This window comes from Gigantopelta aegis, chromosome 3, assembly GCF_016097555.1.
Source record: "Gigantopelta aegis isolate Gae_Host chromosome 3, Gae_host_genome, whole genome shotgun sequence".
Taxonomy (NCBI): Eukaryota; Metazoa; Mollusca; class Gastropoda; order Neomphalida; family Peltospiridae; genus Gigantopelta; species Gigantopelta aegis.
This window is the reverse complement of record NC_054701.1, coordinates 47,858,861-47,879,274: the sequence shown is the minus strand read 5'-3', so window position 1 is coordinate 47,879,274 and position 20,414 is coordinate 47,858,861. Positions and strand designations below refer to the sequence as shown.

Here is a 20,414-nt window from a genome sequence, read left to right as displayed (position 1 = left end):
TATTGATTACCGAGGTCATGAAAATGTCATTCGCTAAGGAACAATTTATAAATATAAATTAAATTAAAAAAATGACAATAAAATAATTTTGTTGGACATATAAGCAATATTTATAATGAATACCGTCTTATAAATACATAATTTTTAATAATCTAAATAAAAAAAATTGTTTATAGCGGAACTACAAAATGGCGGTACCAGGTGCGAGGTGAGTATCTCTATGCACGCTTAAACTGTAAAATGAGAAAGATTCATTTAATAAATATCATATACGTTGTGCATTGTGTCAGTGACGTTTTCGTGTTATTGTTTTTACAATATTCCACATCCAGATCTATGTGTATATGTAAAAAATATATAACTAAGAACCTTTACATTTGTGAAATGAGGAGACGTGCATCATGTTGAAACTTGAAACACGAATTGTATCGTACAGATTATTTGAATAATAGGTTTAATTTGGTTGTTCCCATTATTATGTAAACATAAAGTTGTTTTTAATTTATGTCAGTTCCACTGATGAAGGAATCGATTATTGCATATATTTAAGTTTTAAAATGTTTGACAGTTAAAAATACAAGAAAGATAACTGGTGCATCACATTGCTTTTTATGGTTCCAGGAGTTATCTCCCATCATTTAAGAAATTGATATATTTTTTAATTTGTTTCATGTTTGATTAATTATAAAATTTTAGGGGGAAAAATATCCGCCCGGTCCCCCCTTCCCCTAACCCTAACCCTAACCTTAACTCCAACCCTAACCCCAACCCTAGCCCTAACCCCAGCCATAACCCCAACCCTAACCCCAACCCTAACCCTAACCCTAACCCTAACCCTAACCCTCAACCCTCAACCCTAACTAAAAATAATAATGGAGGGGACCGGGCGGATATTATACCGTTGACAAACTTGTCTGCTAACCCAGAGCTAGCCATAAATTTGACTATTTAAATCAGTAATAGAAGTAGAAATAATATAGAAAATTCTTTTATTTGGAAATTGGTTTGAACAGTATTTATTTCCGTTCCAAAACAGTAGCGGTCTGGGGATTGGCCAATGGTCATTATCCCAGTGTGTGCATTTTATGGTCGCCCAGTCATCCCAGGCAAGTAAAAATAATGTCAGGCAAGAAAACCGCATCGTTAGTCATCCGTCTGGTGGCCGACATTTTGCAAATGCATTACAAAGTATTATTTTGGAATGTCCGAAATGTAATGTTTATAAAATAACCAAAAAGTTAATTTTGATAATAATTCAATTTACTGATTCTCCAGTATGTATAATATGCAGAAAAACCAATACGTATTTTTTGGCAATCCAATTAAAATTAGCTCCACTATTACATGTGGATCTAACAGCAGCCATTTGGAGCTCATGTCCACCAATCAAAACCTTACTTGCAGAATCATGCCAGTGATTTGAAAATAATTTGAAAACATTCCGAATTATCCTGAGCGTATACGACATTTTGTGTGAATTACAAATGCCTTATTTAGACCAGTAGAACTAATTTTAATCAGATTGCTAACAGCACTGCGTAGACTACTATGTCCAGGTAACATTTCGTCTGTAAATAATAATTTAAATATTGACCAATCGCACTTCGCCTTTTATAACGTTATTTGGGAGCATATAAATTCTAAAAATATCGGGCGAGTCTATTTTAGTGGCCGCAATACAGCAAACCATACCAATACGTACAGGATGGGTTATCAGTCTGTATACGACATGTTTCGTGTGAATTATGAATGCCTTAAAACATGTTTTATTTGATAAAATAAATAATTTGTAATGTAAAATTGAAGACTGATAACCCATCCCGTACGTATTGGTATGGTTCGCTGTACTGCGGCCACTAAAAGTCTGTATACGACATGTTTCGTGTGAATTATGAATGCCTTAAAACATGTTTTATTTTATAAAATAAATAATTTGTAATGTAAAATTGAAGACTGATAACCTATCCCGTACGTATTGGTATGGTTTGCTGTACTGCGGCCACTAAAATAGACTCGCCCGATATTTTTAGAATTTATATGCTCCCAAATAACGTTATAAAAGGCGAAATGTGATTGGTCAATATTTAAATTATTATTTAGAGACGAAATGTTACCTGGACATTGGGGACTACGCAGCGTTGTTAGCAATCTGATTAAAATTAGTTCTACTGGTCTAACTAAGGCATTCGTAATTTCATGGCTGTTAACTGTCCGCCGTGAGACGGATTTCCGTCGTCAGAAAAATTGTGGAAATTATTTTTTCAGTCTTTTCAGTTTTTGTTCTTCTTTTGTAAAATGAGAATTACTTAGGCCGTTTTCGGTTTCCGTAATGTCAACCCGATCACTTCGGCCGTTTTCTTTGCCCCACTGACCCCCCCTTTAGGTACCATCGGATGGGTATAATCTACCATACATTTTGGGGCCGATGAACGGCCCCATTCCCCTAAAGTAAATTCCCAATCCAATATCAAACCTTTTCCCAATTACGACCCAACAGTTTCCCAATAAAGATTCCCAAAGTTGCTCTTATCGCGTATACTTGAACTCATAAAAATGTTTTAAAATTTATCTAATTGTATATATTTTTTTAAAAACCTGACATCGAATAAGTTTCGTTTTGGTTTTCCGATCGATTACGAACAAGTCTGACCTGGATATGCAAATTAGTCTGTTGTGTCGTAGTTTTTAGTAATAAAGCCTACATTGTCTGATATAATACAGTTTTGGTAGAAGAATACAACTTTTTGTTTTAATTCATCCATTTGCGTTAACACATATTTGGGATCTATCGCAACACGTCCAATCCGCTATTTACATAGTCCGAACAGACGTAGAAAGTAAAGTATTGACTTAATGTGCACCTGCACTATCATTTGCTGTGTTATTTTAAGCAGACGATCTTATTTTGTAAAAAGGTGTGTACATATGTTTCATACTTTTTTTCTCAAATATTTTATTGTTATTATTTAAAAAAAATTAAATGATTTTTGGTATGGTTTTTGTAATTAAAAAACTACAAAAAACGTTACTACAGTAGTTGTAAATTAAGTGAAAAAACCCCACCTTTAATTTAAATGTGCTACTCACTCCCTTTGAAGTAATGGCCGTACCCGATGTCACATCATATGATGAACAGCACGTGTGAGTTTGAACACTGTTACAATGTAATAGTTCTGCTGGGAGATATTAGATTGCGTATTATAGATGTTGAAACTTAATAAAGTTGATCCGGTCAAATATAACATTTACCGACCAGCGGTATGTTACTTCTTTATTATTTACGATTGAATAATGGGATCATTCGAGAACTACGCAACGTGCACTAAGGAGTGTGGGAATTATGGGATGTGACAAAACGTAATTGCCCCCCCCCAATTCCGGGAATTTTTTACTTTTTCGCTTATTAATAACTTTAAAAAGGTTCCTGTCATATCTCAGTACACAAGTGCCCCCCCCCCCCCCCCCCCCATACAAAATCCTGCCTAGGCCACTGCTATTTCCATTAATATAGGTTCACTGCAGGACCCATCAAATTAATGTTTTTATCCAATAAAATAAATAACAGGGTGTGGGATGGGAGAAATACATGTTTAAAGTGGACTACAATTGTCATATAAAACATTACCATTTTGAATGCCCTGTACCTTGAAATTTCAGTCACAACATTGTACTTTTGTTAACAGCCATGTAATTTACATGAAACATCGTATACCCTCAGGATAATTCGGAATGTTTTCAAATTATTTTTAAATCATTGGCATGATTCTGCAAGTAAGGTTTTGATTGGTGGACATGAGCTCCAACTGGCTGCTGTTAGATCCACATGTAATAGTGGAGCTAATTTTAATTAGATTGATTTTTTGGGTAAATTTGGAGGCCAACCAGTCAATTAAAATAAAAAGTATTCAGAACACTTCGACCAATTTTGTTTACCAGTATGTAGTTAATTGGGAGTGCTCGTTTGGGCGATAGGAATTCAGTAGGAATTAATATTGAAATCAAAGCAATGAAGCAAAATTGAAACAAAAGGCCTATGTGGCATTACATAAATTGCGTTCAAAGGTGCTGCATTTACATGTGCATACATCTTTGATTCTGCCCACACTACTTCAAGGTCAGAAAGTGTTGGAATCCTGTCGTTGTTGAATGTGTGGCTTGATTGGAATTCCGAATAGGTCTAAATTCTGATTTATAAAATTGCCCAAATAGTGTTATGTCCGAATGTGGACATATAGTGTTGTGTCCGAATGTGGACATAGTTTTTTTTAATTTTTATAGATAAACTAAAGTGTTGTGATATTTTATAAATAATATTAGCTGAATGTGTGGAAACTTTGTTGTATAACAGCCAATTTAGTACTCATTTGAAGGGTAGACATAGTAATAAAAATCTAGCTATTTGCATAACAACTACCTCTTTATAAACATTGATATAGTTTAAAGCCGAGTTGCATATATATGCCCATTGAAACTGATCTCCTATTTCAAGTACAAGACTTTTAAGTGTTGACACGATTTGCTCAAATGGCAAGTAAAAAAAAATCCCAAGTGCACGCCTTGTTATTCTATATTAGGGCCTCTCCCCACATTTTACAATATGAATATTTTGCAAGCAATAAAAATAGAACATAATGATTATAACTTGTTCCAAATTTTCTAACAAAGAGGAGAAATAGAAGGAAGAAAAGGTAAAGAAGATGACCAGGTTATTATTTTTATTTGGAAATTGGTTTACAAATTAAATAGCAAGCCTCAAAGAATTGAAAATTTGCTCCCGGATGTCCCAAAATATGTTGCGGGAAAGTATTCATCGTCGAACGATGAAAATAAACTTGATAAATTCATTAGCGATCCCTCACTGCTGACAAAGAAGCACTCCACTCAAGAAATCGTACATGTTGTACCAACCCTCTGATTGATTTACAGATGATATAAATGGGGGATATATGCTGTCTCCACCCTAATGATTCAATCACAACTATGATCCGATCAGCGTCCGCTGATTTGCATGATTTCCCCCACCAAAAAAAAATGTGTGTTAGCTTGGCCTTAAATAGCTTTTTGTTAATCCTAAAAAATATATATTGTATTACAAAACTACTAGATGCCAAATGCCATATGGCATGCTCTGAAAACTGCAAAGTTTCGACCATACAAAGTCCACTTTATTTCGTGATGGTATATATGGATCTACTATTACTAAGTATCATTAAAAGCCTATATCAGTACTAGTACCACATGCTTGTAATATTTAGATGTCATGTAGTTTATTTCTAATACGCCAATAAATAATAAAAAGTGTATTTTATTGCTAAATTAAAACATATTTGTCTTCGACTAGAACCGACCATGCATGCGAAAAAATTAACAGTGAATATTATTTTTGTGACCACTGACTCATTGGATATGTTTCTTTCAATTTCGAGGTTAATTAGCCATGAGTAATGCTCTTTTGTTGCAGTATATTTTAATATGAAACAAATTAAGACTTGATTTCGTTTGTAATATCACCTCTTATAGAAACAGCAAAAGTGGTCATGCCCTTCATGAATAATACATGTGTTAAATTAACTATACACTAAACATTAGGGGATCACATTCATAAATACATACATGTATAGTAATACGTTTCATCAATGTTGAAATCATCATTTAAATTAATGTTAATTATAATAGCTCCAGGTCACCTCACAGCCCTAAACTGGATAGAAGTATCGCTGGGAACAATGATATGTTAAATGGCACATTTGATGTTGACCGCAAGAAGTTGTCAAAGGATTTACCAAGCATCAATGAGAGATTGGGTGAGTTTTGTGAACACTTTTAAAACACTTATCCCAATTTCATCTCATTTCTTCCTGATCTAGCAATTCAATGTCTTTTGCTGTCCATGTCCACATCCCAGTCCTTGTCTTTCCAACCACTATATGTGCTTGTCTCTTGTGGCTATCCTTGCAACAAATCGAGTCAGTAAAATTACTTAAATTACCTATTACAGACATATATCTATTTGATTTCAGTTAAAACTAATGGAAAGTTCCTTCTGCTGTTCACTAATATAAGTTTTATTTAGGAATTAAATTTCGTAATTTAAACTGACATGTTTTTAATTTAGCTTTTATTCATTTAAAATTATTTTTAGGTCATCTTCGACCCTCTCGTGAATTACTGGAATATTACAGGAAAAAAATAGCTGAGTATGACGATGAACACGATCATCTAGTTTCTAAAATAGATGAATACAGAGTCACATACGAAGAACAGGTTAGAGCAGCGTTTAATAAAATCTCAATCATGTTTAGCTAGTCAGAGTAATAAATGCTTAATATGTATTATAATTTTTGGTACTAAGCAAATAATTTTTCAATTTAGGGCACCAGCGTACATGAGTTGGGTAGGGGTAGTCTTACAGAGATATAAATGTACAGCATTTTATTTCATCTCAGGTTTTTTTTTTTTTTTTTTTTTTTTTTTTTTTTAAATGAAATAATTTTTACAAAGTGGAACAAATTTGATCTGCAATAAAAAATGCTGACCTTTATTTATGATATATAGTTTTCAATTTGACATTATTTCATCCCTCTATCAGCAGGGAACGTTTTGTTTTTAAAATTTTGAATAGCGACAGTTGGTGATCAGTTGAAAAGAAAAAGAAATGTTTTATTTAACGACGTACTCAACACATTTTATTTACGGTTATATGGCGTCAGACATATGGTTAAGAACCACACAGATTTTGAGAGGAAACCCGCTGTCGCCACATAGGCTACTCTTTTACGACAGGCAGCAAGGGATCTTTTATTTGCGCTTCCCACAGGCAGGATAGCACAAACCATGGCCTTTGTTGAACCAGTTATGGAGCACTGGTCTTGAAGCCATTTACACCTACCCATTGAGCCTTGCGGAGCACTCACTCAGGGTTTGGAGTCGGGTATCTGGATTAAAAACACCATGCCTCGAACTGGGATCCGAACCCAGTACCTACCAGCCTGTAGACCAATGGCCTAACCACGACGCCACCGAGGCCGGTGTGATCAGTTGAAATTCGAGTAGGAACTATTATTGAACAATTTAAAATTGTGTGGCAATCTGAGAAATTTGTGTAGCAAATAGCGACACAATACTGAATAAAATGTTCTCTGATCAATACCATGAAATTGGCTACATTGTTCCTTGGATATTCATGTTTTAACGCTGTATAATTAATTTGTAGCACAAGATTCAGTGGGAGTTGAGGCAGCGAGAAGAGGAAATTGTGGAGCTGCAGAAAGCCCTCAGTGACATGCAGGTCTACCTTTTTCAAGAGCGAGAACATGTCCTCAGGCTGTATGCAGAAAACGATAGACTAAAGGTAATGTTCTAAGCCATAAGTTGTTCAAAACATTTATTTGAACAGAGACCATCTTGTTCGGTATCACCAGGCAGTAATCTATTCAGCTGATTGCAGGGCACAATATTTCACGCAAACCGCCGTTCTGTTCGCGTGTTGGTTACGCAAAGTTAAATTTACGCGAACTGCAAACTGGTTACGTCATGACCTGTAAACTTTCAGAAATTAAAACTTGCAAACTTCACGATTACAGGACGTTTATTCACGCAGACATATTACTAGTATTTCGACAAATGTTTTAGGCTGAATTTTAGATACTTGAAGCGCAGAAAATCAGTAAACAACGTTATATTTCAACAGTTGTAATTTGCAACCAGTCTAAAGTAAATGTTCAGTATAGAGTCGAGCCAAACGTTTTAAAGAAATGTGCTCAGACCACTGGGGAAGGCTAAATTATCTGCTGCTATTTTATCTCTAAAGGAATATATGTAGACATAATATTGGATTGCCTATAATTTTACACATGTTAAAAACAGTTTTAACGTAAACAGGAATCCAAAAGTGTCACAAAAATTGAAAAATACTAACATCACACAATGAGCTTTAAAAAAACAAACATTTGGAACGTCACTGTAGTATGGAAGTACCATCGATAAAGTGAAAGTAGCATAGCCACCACAAAACACAAAAAGGAATCCCTCCAAATGATTATGTATATATTTTCAAAGGTGTAACGCCCATTACGCACAGTACGCATGTGTGTAATGCAAAAACAAAATCCGGCAATAGGTCGAGGCTGTCTGTAGGCTAATTGTTCTCTAAAATGTCCTCTTAAAAAGATTTAAAAAAAAAAAAAAAAAAAAGGCTCAGATTGCATCTACAGACATCCTGAGTTTCAAACTTTTCACAGGGGGAGGCCCCCCCGAATATTCCTGCTCGGATACGCCTTTGGCGTGCGTAATGCTAAGAAAATTTCTGGCTACGCCCCTATATTTTGTTTCAGTACTGGGGCTGATATTCAGTTCTTTTATAATAGTTAACTATAGCAAGCATTAAAGACAATTTTTTTTGTGTGTAAAATGTTTTCTTTTGTATTTGTTTTAACTTTATGTTTCAGCTAAAAACTATGTATTTAAAATATAATTTCAACGTAATATTGAGGTAACCGATCAGGTAACCCATGGGTTACACAAATATAATTCACGTAACCGAATCATTGGTTACCTAGGTAAAAACCACGTAAACCGACTTCCGGTTCCCTCAGATTTCAAAATATTGTCCCCTGTGGTTGGGGTGGGACGTAGCCCAATGGTACAGCGCTTGCTTGATGCATGGTTGGGGTGGGATCGATCCCCATCAGTGGGCCCAGTGGGCTATTTCTCGTTCCAGCCAGTGCACTACAACTGGTATATTAAAGGCCGTGGTATGTACTAAGGTTTCCTCTCTCAATATCTGTGTGACGCCATATAACCTTAAAATGTGTTGAGTGCTTTATTAAATAAAACATTTCTTTCTTTATTCAGCTAATTAGCATTATCTTTTCTCACATGCCTCATTGTTAACACTAGTGTTGCCATAATATTTTGGACCCATTCCAGTTTTAAAAACAAAATCACATAGATTGCTAAATAGCTCACTAAGTATCTTGTTGGACCCTTGTTTTATGTGGATGCAGAACATATGTTGTGCCATTTGCAATTAATCAGTTACGTATGGTTCGTTTAGCCAGCTGGTTTCCTTTCATGAAGATAAAAAAATATTGTTTGCTTAAATTTTATTACCAAAATAGAAATATTTAATAGCAAAATATTACAGTTGGATAAAGTGTACAATTTGGAACCTTTTCAAATTAAATCAGAACATGACAAAATTATACCAAAAAAATACTGATAAATCTGTAATGTTTTCTTTCATCAGTGCCAGTAACAAATCTATACAAAATGTCAAATAGTTACTGTTCTAAAAGTAAGTGCAATAAAATGTTTACTTAAAACTGATAGCAATGTATTTCTAACATAAAATAGAATAATATTTTTAGCAGTTGCTTTTTCACTTCACCTTCTGTCAATACTGGTAAATCTGATATTCATAACTGATTATTTTCAGCATGGTTAATTTTTAACTTGACAAACAAGCAAAATTAAGTTTTACAATTTGCACACAAAAAATAAATAATCATTAGGCATTCTTTTAGAATTGCAGGCATTTTTTTGAAGATGTCGTCTCCTCACAAGTTATTTTACACAGCCAAGCATACAAACACTAGCCTATATTTTTTTTAAATGTGAAATACAATCTTTTAATATTTCATCTTCACAAAAGTTAATAGCCATTGTGACATCATTCTATAACTTAATTTTTTTAATGTCTGTGTTTTACAGATTCGTGAGTTGGAAGACAAGAAGAAGATTCAGCAGTTACTTGCCCTTGGCATCAGTCCAGATGGTGAGGTGACGTACTTCATGAAAGAGCCTCCAGCAAAGGCAATCATTGAACAGAAAGTTCACAGAAAAACGCAGTCAGCTAAAGGTATATTGAAAAGTCTTTGATAAGTAATCACCTGCACATCAAGCATCCATTTTGTTACACAAAATGTGGATGTGTGTCGTTAATAAGACCAGTTACTTATCCTCCAAAGTATGTTTAGTTTTCGTAAATTTACCGGCCTCGGTGGCGTCGTGGCAGGCCATCAGTCTACAGGCTGGTAGGTACTGGGTTCGGATCCCAGTCGAGGTTTGAGATTTTTAATCCAGATACCGACTCCAAACCCTGAGTGAGTGCTCAGCAAGGCTCAATGGGTAGGTGTAAACCACTTGCACCGACCAGTGATCCATAACTGGTTCAATAAAGGCCATGGTTTGTGCTATCCTGCCTGTGGGAAGCGCAAATAAAAGATCCCTTGCTTCCTGTCGTAAAAAGAGTAGCCTATGTGGCGACAGCGGGTTTCCTCTAAAAACAGTGTCAGAATGACCATATGTTTGACGTCCAGTAGCCGATGATAAGATAAAAAAATCAATGTGCTCTAGCGGCGTCGTTAAATAAAACAAACAAACTTTACTTCGTAAACTTAAAAATTCAACTATATGCAGACTTGGAACCTGCTTCCTGCCTAAGAGAACCCAAGAGAATATAAAAGAGATCCTATATCATATATCATATCAATTGTAAGGATTAATCTTATTATTTATAAAAAAAATGTTTGGCATACCTGACAGATACGGACCACAGTGTGAACAACAAATTGAGGGAATGATTAATTAATTCCCTTTGATTATGTAGAGTCATTTAAGAAAATACCCTATTGATACCATATCAATTCACATGCTAAGGGGAACTAAAAATTACTCTTTGAGCGAGGATGATAGCTTCCCACCGGCCTCGATGGCACAGTGGTTAAGCCATCGGACTACAGCAGGGCTCGAAATGTAGTGTTAGTACATGCACCAGTGCATGCTGATTTTTGCGTGTGCATGTAACTTTTAAAACTGGGTGCACGCGGTGCATGCTAATATTTTTCAAGTACTGTGTATTGCGTATACTAGTATCCTGTTGTCTACCAGATTCAGACTCAAGTTGTTGAATTTTGTGTATGCATTTCGTAATCTGTTCGCCACATGAAAACGATAACTTTTATCTTATGGGTGCATCCATTTTGTATCCCATAATCCTACTTACAACAATATATATTTGCGAAAATTGCCGGCAATAAACTCGGTTATATCCGTGAACAGTATTAGGGAAGGTGGTAGAGACCGACTTTGGGGTATCCACGTGCATAACACAGTTGTTGTCGTCACTGACAAATTGAACTCCGCCAGATCTGTGATCAATACAAAGTACCGTAACTGCCTTGAACATTTTCGACCTCAGATATGGGCACTTGATCAGATGATTGCGAACGTGCAGGTGCGTTACTCACATAGTTGACTCGAAGTCAGCCAGTGATTATTTCAATCACAACTTCTCGTCGAATTCCATAGGCTAATTTATATTATACCAACAGATCTTATCGAGTTAAAAAAGTTGATAACTTGCTTAATACAAAACACAAATATTTGTACGTTTTTGTAATATGCCTATTATAGATTTCTGTAAGGCATGTCAGACAGTGATACTGATAGTGACAATTAAGACAGTTAAATTAAAAAGAAAATGATAATCAACACTGTAATCAAGGTAATTAAAATAGTATTTTCCTCATTGTTAACAGGATTTACCTTATTTTTGGTGCATGCAGAATTTTAATGGTGCATGTAACTTTTTTTTCAGCATACACCTGGTGCATGTAGATTTTTTTTTTCATTTCTAGCCCTGTACAGGCTGGTAGGTACAGGGTTCGCAGCCCAGTACCGGCTCCAACCCAGAGCAAGTGCTTAAAGACTCAATGGGTAGGCGTAAGGCCACTACACCCTTTTCTCTCTCACTAACCACTGACCAACTAACTAACCCACTGTCCTGAACAGACAGCCCAGATAGCTGAGGTGTGGGCCCAGAAAAGCGTGCTGGAACCTTAATTCAGCAAAAAAAAAAGAAAAAAAAAGATAGGTTCCCATAACCAGCGAGGGCTGCAAAGACACCCATCCACTTCTGGTGTGATGGAAAGATCTATATTTCTCAAGAAATAGACGGCTGAATGATGTCATTTAGTCTATGTTCACCATTTAGCCCCATTGTGATAACTGTATCATTAATTATTGGGTAGAATGAATTTTGTAGGACCCATTGCAGGACTTGCACTGAATTAAATTTGGACTTAGCCAATTTGCAGATATGTAGAGTATTTTCTTGAAATTATGAAAATGTGGTTAATTAAAGAATATTTTATTAGCCAAATTTTAAATGTTGTAGCCACTTTGTAAAAAAAATTGCAATAAGCAATTGGCTAATTTGCAATGTGCAGGGTGAGTCCTGCCATTGGCATTAAGTTTGCAAGGTTATTTGATAAACAGTGGAATGTTTAGCACATAAATGCACCAGTGGCCACAGACGACAGCAGTGTACTAATGAGCATTTTAAATGATGTCATAGGCCAGTGTAAGGCAGTGTTATATTTTCAGTTACATAAGTTATCCTATGTTTTGATATTTATTTTAAAAAAATGTAAGGTTTGCAAGAAAAATAATCAAAAACTTATGTCTGGTGTTAAATAGCATTCCTAGAGATATATTGTTTTGTTTGAAACTCGATATTGGTTGTAGTTCTTAGGTTTGGATTTTTTATTTTTTTGTCTTCAACAGGCACTTATGATGGATTATTTTTAGCCTATGTGGCTGCATTTACTTTTAACTCCTGATTTTAATTTTAAAACGTACAGAAATTTTATTATATATTATTGGAGGGGGGGACAAACGGACAAAAATATGATGTCTGGTAAAAAGTGAATTGGGCTCATGTTCGTTTATGTTTTAAGTTACAAATGACTTTTTATTGAATCTTTTTTTACTTTAATAAATAAAATTAATAATTTAGAATTTTTGAAAAAATTTCTTCATATAAATTTATGCTATACCAATCCACAAAGATAAATATTTTAAGTGACAAATTTACAGGATTGAAAAAGAAGCAGCCTCCAGTTTCGGATCATCACTCGTCCATCAGCCCGGACCATGAGGCAAAGTACCAACATGACAACCAAGTGTTGTCCCTCCAGGTGGAGGCACTGCAGGCCCAGATGCAGGAGCAGGCCAAGCTGAGCAAGGACCAGATGAGCGCCATGATGGAGGACCGGCGAGTCAAGGAGGAGGAGTTTGAGACTCGGCTGCAGCGAGACGAAGACAAGATTAAAACTCTTACCGAGAAGTATGTTGGGCTTTTTGTTCCTTCTTTTTCTTTTTTTTAACGACACCACTTCATCAGCAATTAGATGTCAAACATTTGGTTATTTTGACATATAGTCTTAGAGAGGAAACCCGATACATTTGTCCATTAGTAGCAAGGGATCTTTTATATGTGCCATCCCACAGTCAGGATAGCACATACCACAGGCTTTGATATTCAAGCCCAATGGACCCACTGATGTGGATCGATCCCAAATCGATCATGCATCAAGCGAGTGCTTTACCACTGGGCTACATCCCACCCCTTGTTGGTCTTTTGTTAAGGAGTTAAGGGAGTTAAGTCTATGGTTATTATGGCTAAAAGCAAGACAGATACAAAATTAAAACTCTTACTGAGAAGTATGTTGGGCTTTTGTTAATTAGTTAATTGATTCAGAATTTAGTATTATCACTATAATCTTTGAGGGAATGGTATGTAGCCTGATGGTTAGAATATTTTTCTGAGAGGACAGGTCATAGAACCAATAGTCTTCAGTGGATAAGTTGTTTTGTTTCCTTTTCCAGCAAATGGTGTATGACATTTATAGAGAAAGGATGTGGTACATATTGTTCACATATAGATCTTTTGCTGCTTGCCAAACCAAGTGCAAGGGTGACACTGGAAAGAAAAGAAATTTGTTTTAGCCAATTTTCTGATATGAAGGGTAGTTGTTTGAAAATTGTTAATAAATGATCAATTTAAATCAAAATGTATTAGCCAAATACTGGATGTTGTAGCCACTAAGTATAAAAATTAGCAGTTGCTTAATTTTGCTTTGGGCAAGTGTTAAAACTGCAGTGTTAGACACCTACACATAATAGCAGCTGATTAAACACTGATTGTAAATAAACAGTCCTTTTAGTATTTTAAGTATGATAACTTGGATACTCTCTAGACTATTATATTATATGTATTTTATTTTTAATTTTTTGTTTTGTTTCAGATTACATAAAACACAGGATCTGTTATACGACAGTACCAAAGATTTTCTTGAGCTGCGGTACCAAGGTCGAGCCAGTGAGAGACAGTGGATGGCTGAGAAGGACAAGTTACTACAGAAACTAGACTCCTGCAAGACACAGCTTAATGTCAGCAAAGACTCCATTTTCACAGGGCAAGACAACTTGGAGAAAGGACAGTTATCAGAAGAAGTTAAGGTCTGCATAAATTCCAAGTGCAGGAATTAATCTTTAATGATACATCACACTGGTGTAGCAGCAGAGATGGTTTTTATATATTTATATATGTATTTATGTGTGTGTGTGTTTGTGCCCCCCACTTTTTGTTTTGCACCTTCCTATACCTATGCTTCAGCACAAACAACAAATCTGCTGTTTTATATCTCTGTGGTGTTTATAAGTTAATTAATTATTATTTATTAACACATCAGCAGATTGCTGTGTTTATTTTACTGTGTGGTATGTGTATGTGTTTAGCTCTATTTCTTTTTCTGTGATTTATGTAAATGTCAGTGGAATATTGGGGGTGGCTGGAAGGAATGAAATATACTGTTTTCTTATCCATGACAGTAACAAATATTTGAGTTCTAGTTTATGTAAGCAAATGGCAGGGTTATAGATAACATTGTTGAATGAACAATAATGTCAAAAGCAGCACTTTATTTTCTTAACGATCTACCATGGCTAAGAATGTGAACAAAATTACTAATATATATGGCACCACATTTATCGGCTGGACTTTCATGGAACAGATCTTGTACAGAATGGAGGTGTTATTAAGGCCTCTCCCCCCTCCCCATATCAGCTGTATGTTCATTTTGTTCCTAGCCACTGGAATTTTTTTTTTATTATTCCCCAACCCCCCACCCCCCCCCCCCCCACCCCCCACCCCATCAAGCTTGCATCTTGTGTGTGGATAATATTCGATCTGTTCTGCTTGTTTTAGCATTAACTGCGATAAAAAATATTGGTATGTTTTCTTTTGCCTACAGTCTCTAGAATATCAACTGGAGCAATCCCAGAAACTGTCCGAGATGTACCGAGAACAGGTCATACAGCTGGAGGACGAATTATCTCGCATCAGGGAACAAGGAGATGTCACCAGGGAAATCTTTAAGGTCTAATAATGTTAAATATAGACAGTGTTATAACCACTGCAAATCATATTAGCAGGAAATGGTTTCTTTGTTAACAAGCAGTTTATACGCTATAATTGGTAGCTGCTGTAATGTTCAGTTCAGTGTGGTTTACAGGTAGTGTCAAATCTGCTCAAGCAGTCACTTGTCTTTACCAGTCACTTCTTTTATTCTTAGAATGGTCAAATGTACTAACCAGGACATCGTTCCACGAAGTGATCTTGGCACTAAGATCACCATAAGCACATAATGTAGAAATGCACTTAGGTGATATTAGCACAAAGATTGCTTTGTGGAATGAGGCCCTGTTAAGCAACTAACTGCCTTAAGAGGTTATATTGTATATTAAACTTCTGTTTGTTTGTGTAGGATCAAAGTGGTAAAAATATATCATAACATGTTGTTCTTCAGTATATATTGGACATCTGTTTGTGTAGGATTGAATAAATATCCTATCATATTGATATCGACATATCCTAACATTGTTCTTCAGTATATTGGACGTGTGTTTGTTTGTGTAGGATTGCAGTGGTAAAAATATAACCTAATGTATTGTTCTTCAGTATTTTGGACATGTGTTTGTTTGTGTAGGATCGCAGTGGTAAAATGACGAAGAGACTCCAGCTGATGAATGCGCGCTATCAGGATCTGGAGAAGCGACGCAATCTTGAGGTGGAGGGATTTAAGAACGACATCAAAAATCTGAGAACTAGATTAAAAGATGTGGAGAGACAGCTGTACAAGGTAAGTACATTGATTCATCATTTTCCAACCGTCTCGGGCTTGATGACTGTGGGATATGTACAAAAATAGGGAGAATTGTCTTTGAGTTATTGTCTAAACAGATGCATCAAGATACGTATATGCAGTAATATCTTACCTACCATAAACTTATGTTCTTGATTAGTTTATGATACAAAATTATATTTGATTATTCTTGTGTTAATGTATCTCTGCTAGTTGATGATCCAGTTTGTATGTGTATAGGATAAAAATAACAATAACTAATCATTTCAGACTCCATGAGCAGACAGCATCCTTTACTATGGCCAAGTATTGCCATGTGCATTCATATTTTGATCAATATTTCATTTGCATATAAAAACAGGACATTTTCATTATTTCCAATTTGGTTTTTTGTTTTCATTCTTTTTAACTGGAAGCATTGACAAAAAAAAAAACTTTTGTTGGAACGGGATATAAGTCTGCATGGTGCTACAAAAACCAACCCTGATGCAATGAATATTTTTACCAGTGATTCAAGTTGTGACATAATGTTTCGACTGGAACTATGTATAAATATTTAAATAATTGGTTTGGATTGTGTTACTCTAGTGTATGACATTCATTTAGGTTACCGGCCTCGGTGGCGTCGTGGCAGGCCATCGGTCTACAGGCTGGTAGGTACTGGGTTCGGATCCCAGTCGAGGCGTGGGATTTTTAATCCAGATACCGACTCCAAACCCTGAGTGAGTACTCCGCAAGGCTCAAATGGGTAGGTGTAAACCACTTGCACCAACCAGTGATCCATAACTGGTTCAACAAAGGCTATGGTTTGTGCTATCCTGCCTGTGGGAAGCGCAAATAAAAGATCCCTTGCTGCTAATCGGAAAGAGTAGCCCATGTAGTGGCGACAGCGGGTTTCCTCTCAAAATTTGTGTGGTTCTTAACCATATGTCTGACACCATATAACCGTAAATAAAATGTTGAGTGCGTCGTTAAATAAAACACTTCTTTCTTTCATTTAGGTTATACATTTGTTTTACAATTTGAAGTGTTGTTACATTTGCTAGACTTGTATTGTGTTGTTTTTAGGTATGTAACTGCACCTAATATAATTGTGTGTACTCTTAATCATTTCAACAGGTAACTTTAGGATTTGCTGCTGACATGGATGTAGAACGCCCCGATGACCTTGACATGCAGATACTACGAAACGTTCGGAGAACAGCAGGTCGGTCCAAACAGATGATGGGTGAACTGAAAAACCTGAAAGTCAAAGTGTACGGATTAGAAAATGATCTTAGACATTTGTAAAACCTAAGCATCAGCAGGTTTCTACATTGTCATGGCTTCAGAATTCCGTCCAGTGGTTGTAGACTGCCATTAGTAAATTTGTGGACCAAACCGACTGTGATATGATATTGGTTTCTAAAGTCTAGTTACATGAGAGATGTGTTGCATCAGGAGGAATACAGATTGCATATTAAGTAATTTTGTTCAGTATTAGGTGCACACTGCTTATGGAATAAACTGTTGTTATTGTCGTGATGTAAACAGTGATGAAAATCTTCCACATGTTTGCAGAATTCTGCAGATTTTTCTCACTAGACAGCAGAATCAGGGGTGGTGGGGGAATAGTCTAAATTCGTTGAGGAATTCTTTCATGGGGTTCAGGTTAATGATGAATTCGAACATTGGTTACCAACACAACGTCAATAATATCCTTCCAGGGGAAGTAAGAAAGAATAGGCTAAATGTTTCTTCTGTTTCCAGTTACAGCAGCTTAACAAATGCAGTTTATAAATAAAGTGACCAATGTTTGCAGTCTTGAAGCACATACCAAAAAAGTGTAATGTACTTTACCAATAAAGAGAAGCAGTTATACCTGTTGGTGACAATCATAATTATTCCTTTGGATCAGCATTTACAATATTGGTGAACTAAAATATCATGCTTGCTCAGAAAATTTATGGCTAGCTGTAATGTGATCAAAAGAGCTTATTGTTTTGTTAGTCAATATTTTACTCTGTACTCTGAAATACCTGCAAAGAATACCTGCAAGTCAGCAGTCTTTTTGGGTGTCGGAGGTGAGGATGAGATGATCCTTTCTGTTCTTGTCACCATACTGCTTGTGGACCTTTTTCAGTTTCCATTCTTTATGTGTGTACAGTACCATTTAATATTATACGTGGTTATCATGCAGTAGCTGTTAATGTATTGTCATACACGTTATCAGATGGTAGTTGTTATTGTAGTGTGACTGGTAGAGATTAAATCTGTAAGGGATAATTATCAGAACTTTAACTATTTTCTCAGGAGGAACAGTGAGAAGCTTATTATATCAGTATTTTGCAAATGACATTGACAAAAGGTTTTATTTGTAGGAAAAAAAGAAAAGTGCACCTCTTTTATAGCAGTGATTTAAAACACCTAAAATACTAGTCCATTTATGAGGCAACCATTTCAAAGTGTTTTCTCGACTAGTGTTGCTGTATCACTGGTTTATTTAGAAAGCAGGGCATGTTTCAGATTTTAAGTTTAAAAAACCTTTAGGTACTCCCACCTTCAAGATAGGATATATATATATAGATATATATATATATATGTATGTACATTTGTCTTGGACAAAGATGCTGGAAGTACTTAAAATTGTAGCAAAGTCAAAAATTGTATTGGTATTGATATCTTAAAGCATGGAAATTGTTATTTATTATTCATTCTTCCATTTCAAATCGTCAGTTTTGCAAAAAGATGATTCTCAAGTTGGAGTTTTATGAAGTGAATGCTTTGTGTTCTGCATGTTCTGTATATTTTTATTTGGAAATACTACCTAAGGGCATTGCATTTTAAAAACAACAAAGTGCCCATTACTTGTTTTTAATGCATGGCATTATGACTAATTAAAGTGTTTTGCATTGTATCTAAGTTTTAACATGGGGAGTTTATTTTATCTCTTTTTCTTTATTTTTTTTACAATAAACACGTGAATTGTTTTTGCTTCCCACAACAGTGATATCCCCAAGTTGTGCCAGACAATATCTGTCTGGCATAATAATGCCATGAAAGGTTACTTAGTGAAAAAGTTAAATTCAGCTGTACATTAGCATGACAAATACTCCAGTGCATTTCGTTTTAAAATTTAAAACCCCACAACCATTAACCGAAAAACACATTTGAATTATTGGTAAAAACTTGAGAAATCATCATTTCCAAAACAATACGTTTGCAAAATCTAAAGCATTTTATTCCATGAGTTAAATTATGCTTATATATGAAATATTTTATGTTATTTATTTTCATACAAATTTGTAATAAATAAAAATGTTTTTTATTGTATGTTTGAGTTATGTTTTAATATTATCAGTGGGAGAATTTTATCTTGTAAATTTGGTGATCAAAAGTTTGCCATTCTTACCGTACATATTCTTACAAGTGTTTCTTGATCTCTAGGGGTAAAGCACTTGCTTGATGTGTGGTCGGTCTGGGATCAATCCCGGTCAGTTGACCCATTGGGCTATTTCTCTTTCTAGCCAGTCAGATGCCATATAACCATAAATAAAATGTGTTGAGTGCATCATTAAATAAACCATTTCCTTCCTTTCTAGCCAGTGCACCACGACTGGTGTATCAAAGGCCATGGTATGTGCTATCCTGTCTGTGGGATGGTGCATATAAAAGATCTATTGCTAATAAAAAAAAATGTAGCAGCTTTCTTCTTATGACTACAGGTCAAAATTACATGTTGGATATCCAATAGCTGATTATTAATAAACGGATGTGCTCTAGTGGTGGTGTTAAACAATGACAAACTTTTCTTGATCTTTATGGCTTTCCTGCTCATTTACTGCTGTCAGTAGAAAGATGTTTTCAATCTGATCATCTGACCATTTGGTTCAAGTTGCAAGCTTGAAAATATTTTTTATTGACCATTTATTTGACAAATGTCCACTTCCAATGTAAAAAAGGCCCCACCCAAGATTTTTTTTTTAACCATGTATTTATCAAGTTGTAACCCACTACCATGTCCAACATATCTTTCAGAACCAAGGGCATTGTAGAACATTCTTGAAAATAGCATTTTCCCTAAAGTATCGGGGCAAGCTCTGCCTTGCGCCAAATTTGGCAGTTGTTAATTTTAAGAACAGTTGGCAAATATTATTTTAACTTGGCAAAAACAAATGTGTGTACTAATTGAAATTTAGTAGCCAAATAGCTACAGGTTTTGTAGATAATTTGGTAAAATGTTCTGATCACCCAGAGCTAAACCGAAATATTACATCTAAAAAGTAAATGCCAACATGAAATATTGAAGAAAACCTTCCTGTAGTGAAGTTCTCGTCTAATATACTTCTATTTTTTTTTAAAGTTAAAAAAAAACTCCCATATTTTTTAGGGGAAAAGCTACCAACTAAAACGTATATTATGTGGCCTTGTGTAAAATGGTGGAAA

At 35.4% G+C, this 20,414-nt stretch overlaps 1 protein-coding gene across 1 annotated transcript; it reads left to right on the top strand.

The window, feature by feature from the left end:
- The first annotated feature begins 94 nt into the window (after positions 1-94).
- Positions 95-19,301, top strand: LOC121368147 (coiled-coil domain-containing protein 77-like). The gene is made up of 10 exons (XM_041492745.1): positions 95-208; positions 5,677-5,804; positions 6,143-6,264; positions 7,214-7,351; positions 9,712-9,859; positions 12,880-13,129; positions 14,091-14,304; positions 15,099-15,224; positions 15,834-15,986; positions 17,109-19,301. Exons 1-10 carry the CDS (start codon positions 189-191, stop codon positions 17,277-17,279), a joined length of 1,470 nt encoding a protein of 489 aa, XP_041348679.1. The 5' UTR covers positions 95-188; the 3' UTR covers positions 17,280-19,301.
- The last annotated feature ends 1,113 nt before the right edge of the window (positions 19,302-20,414 follow it).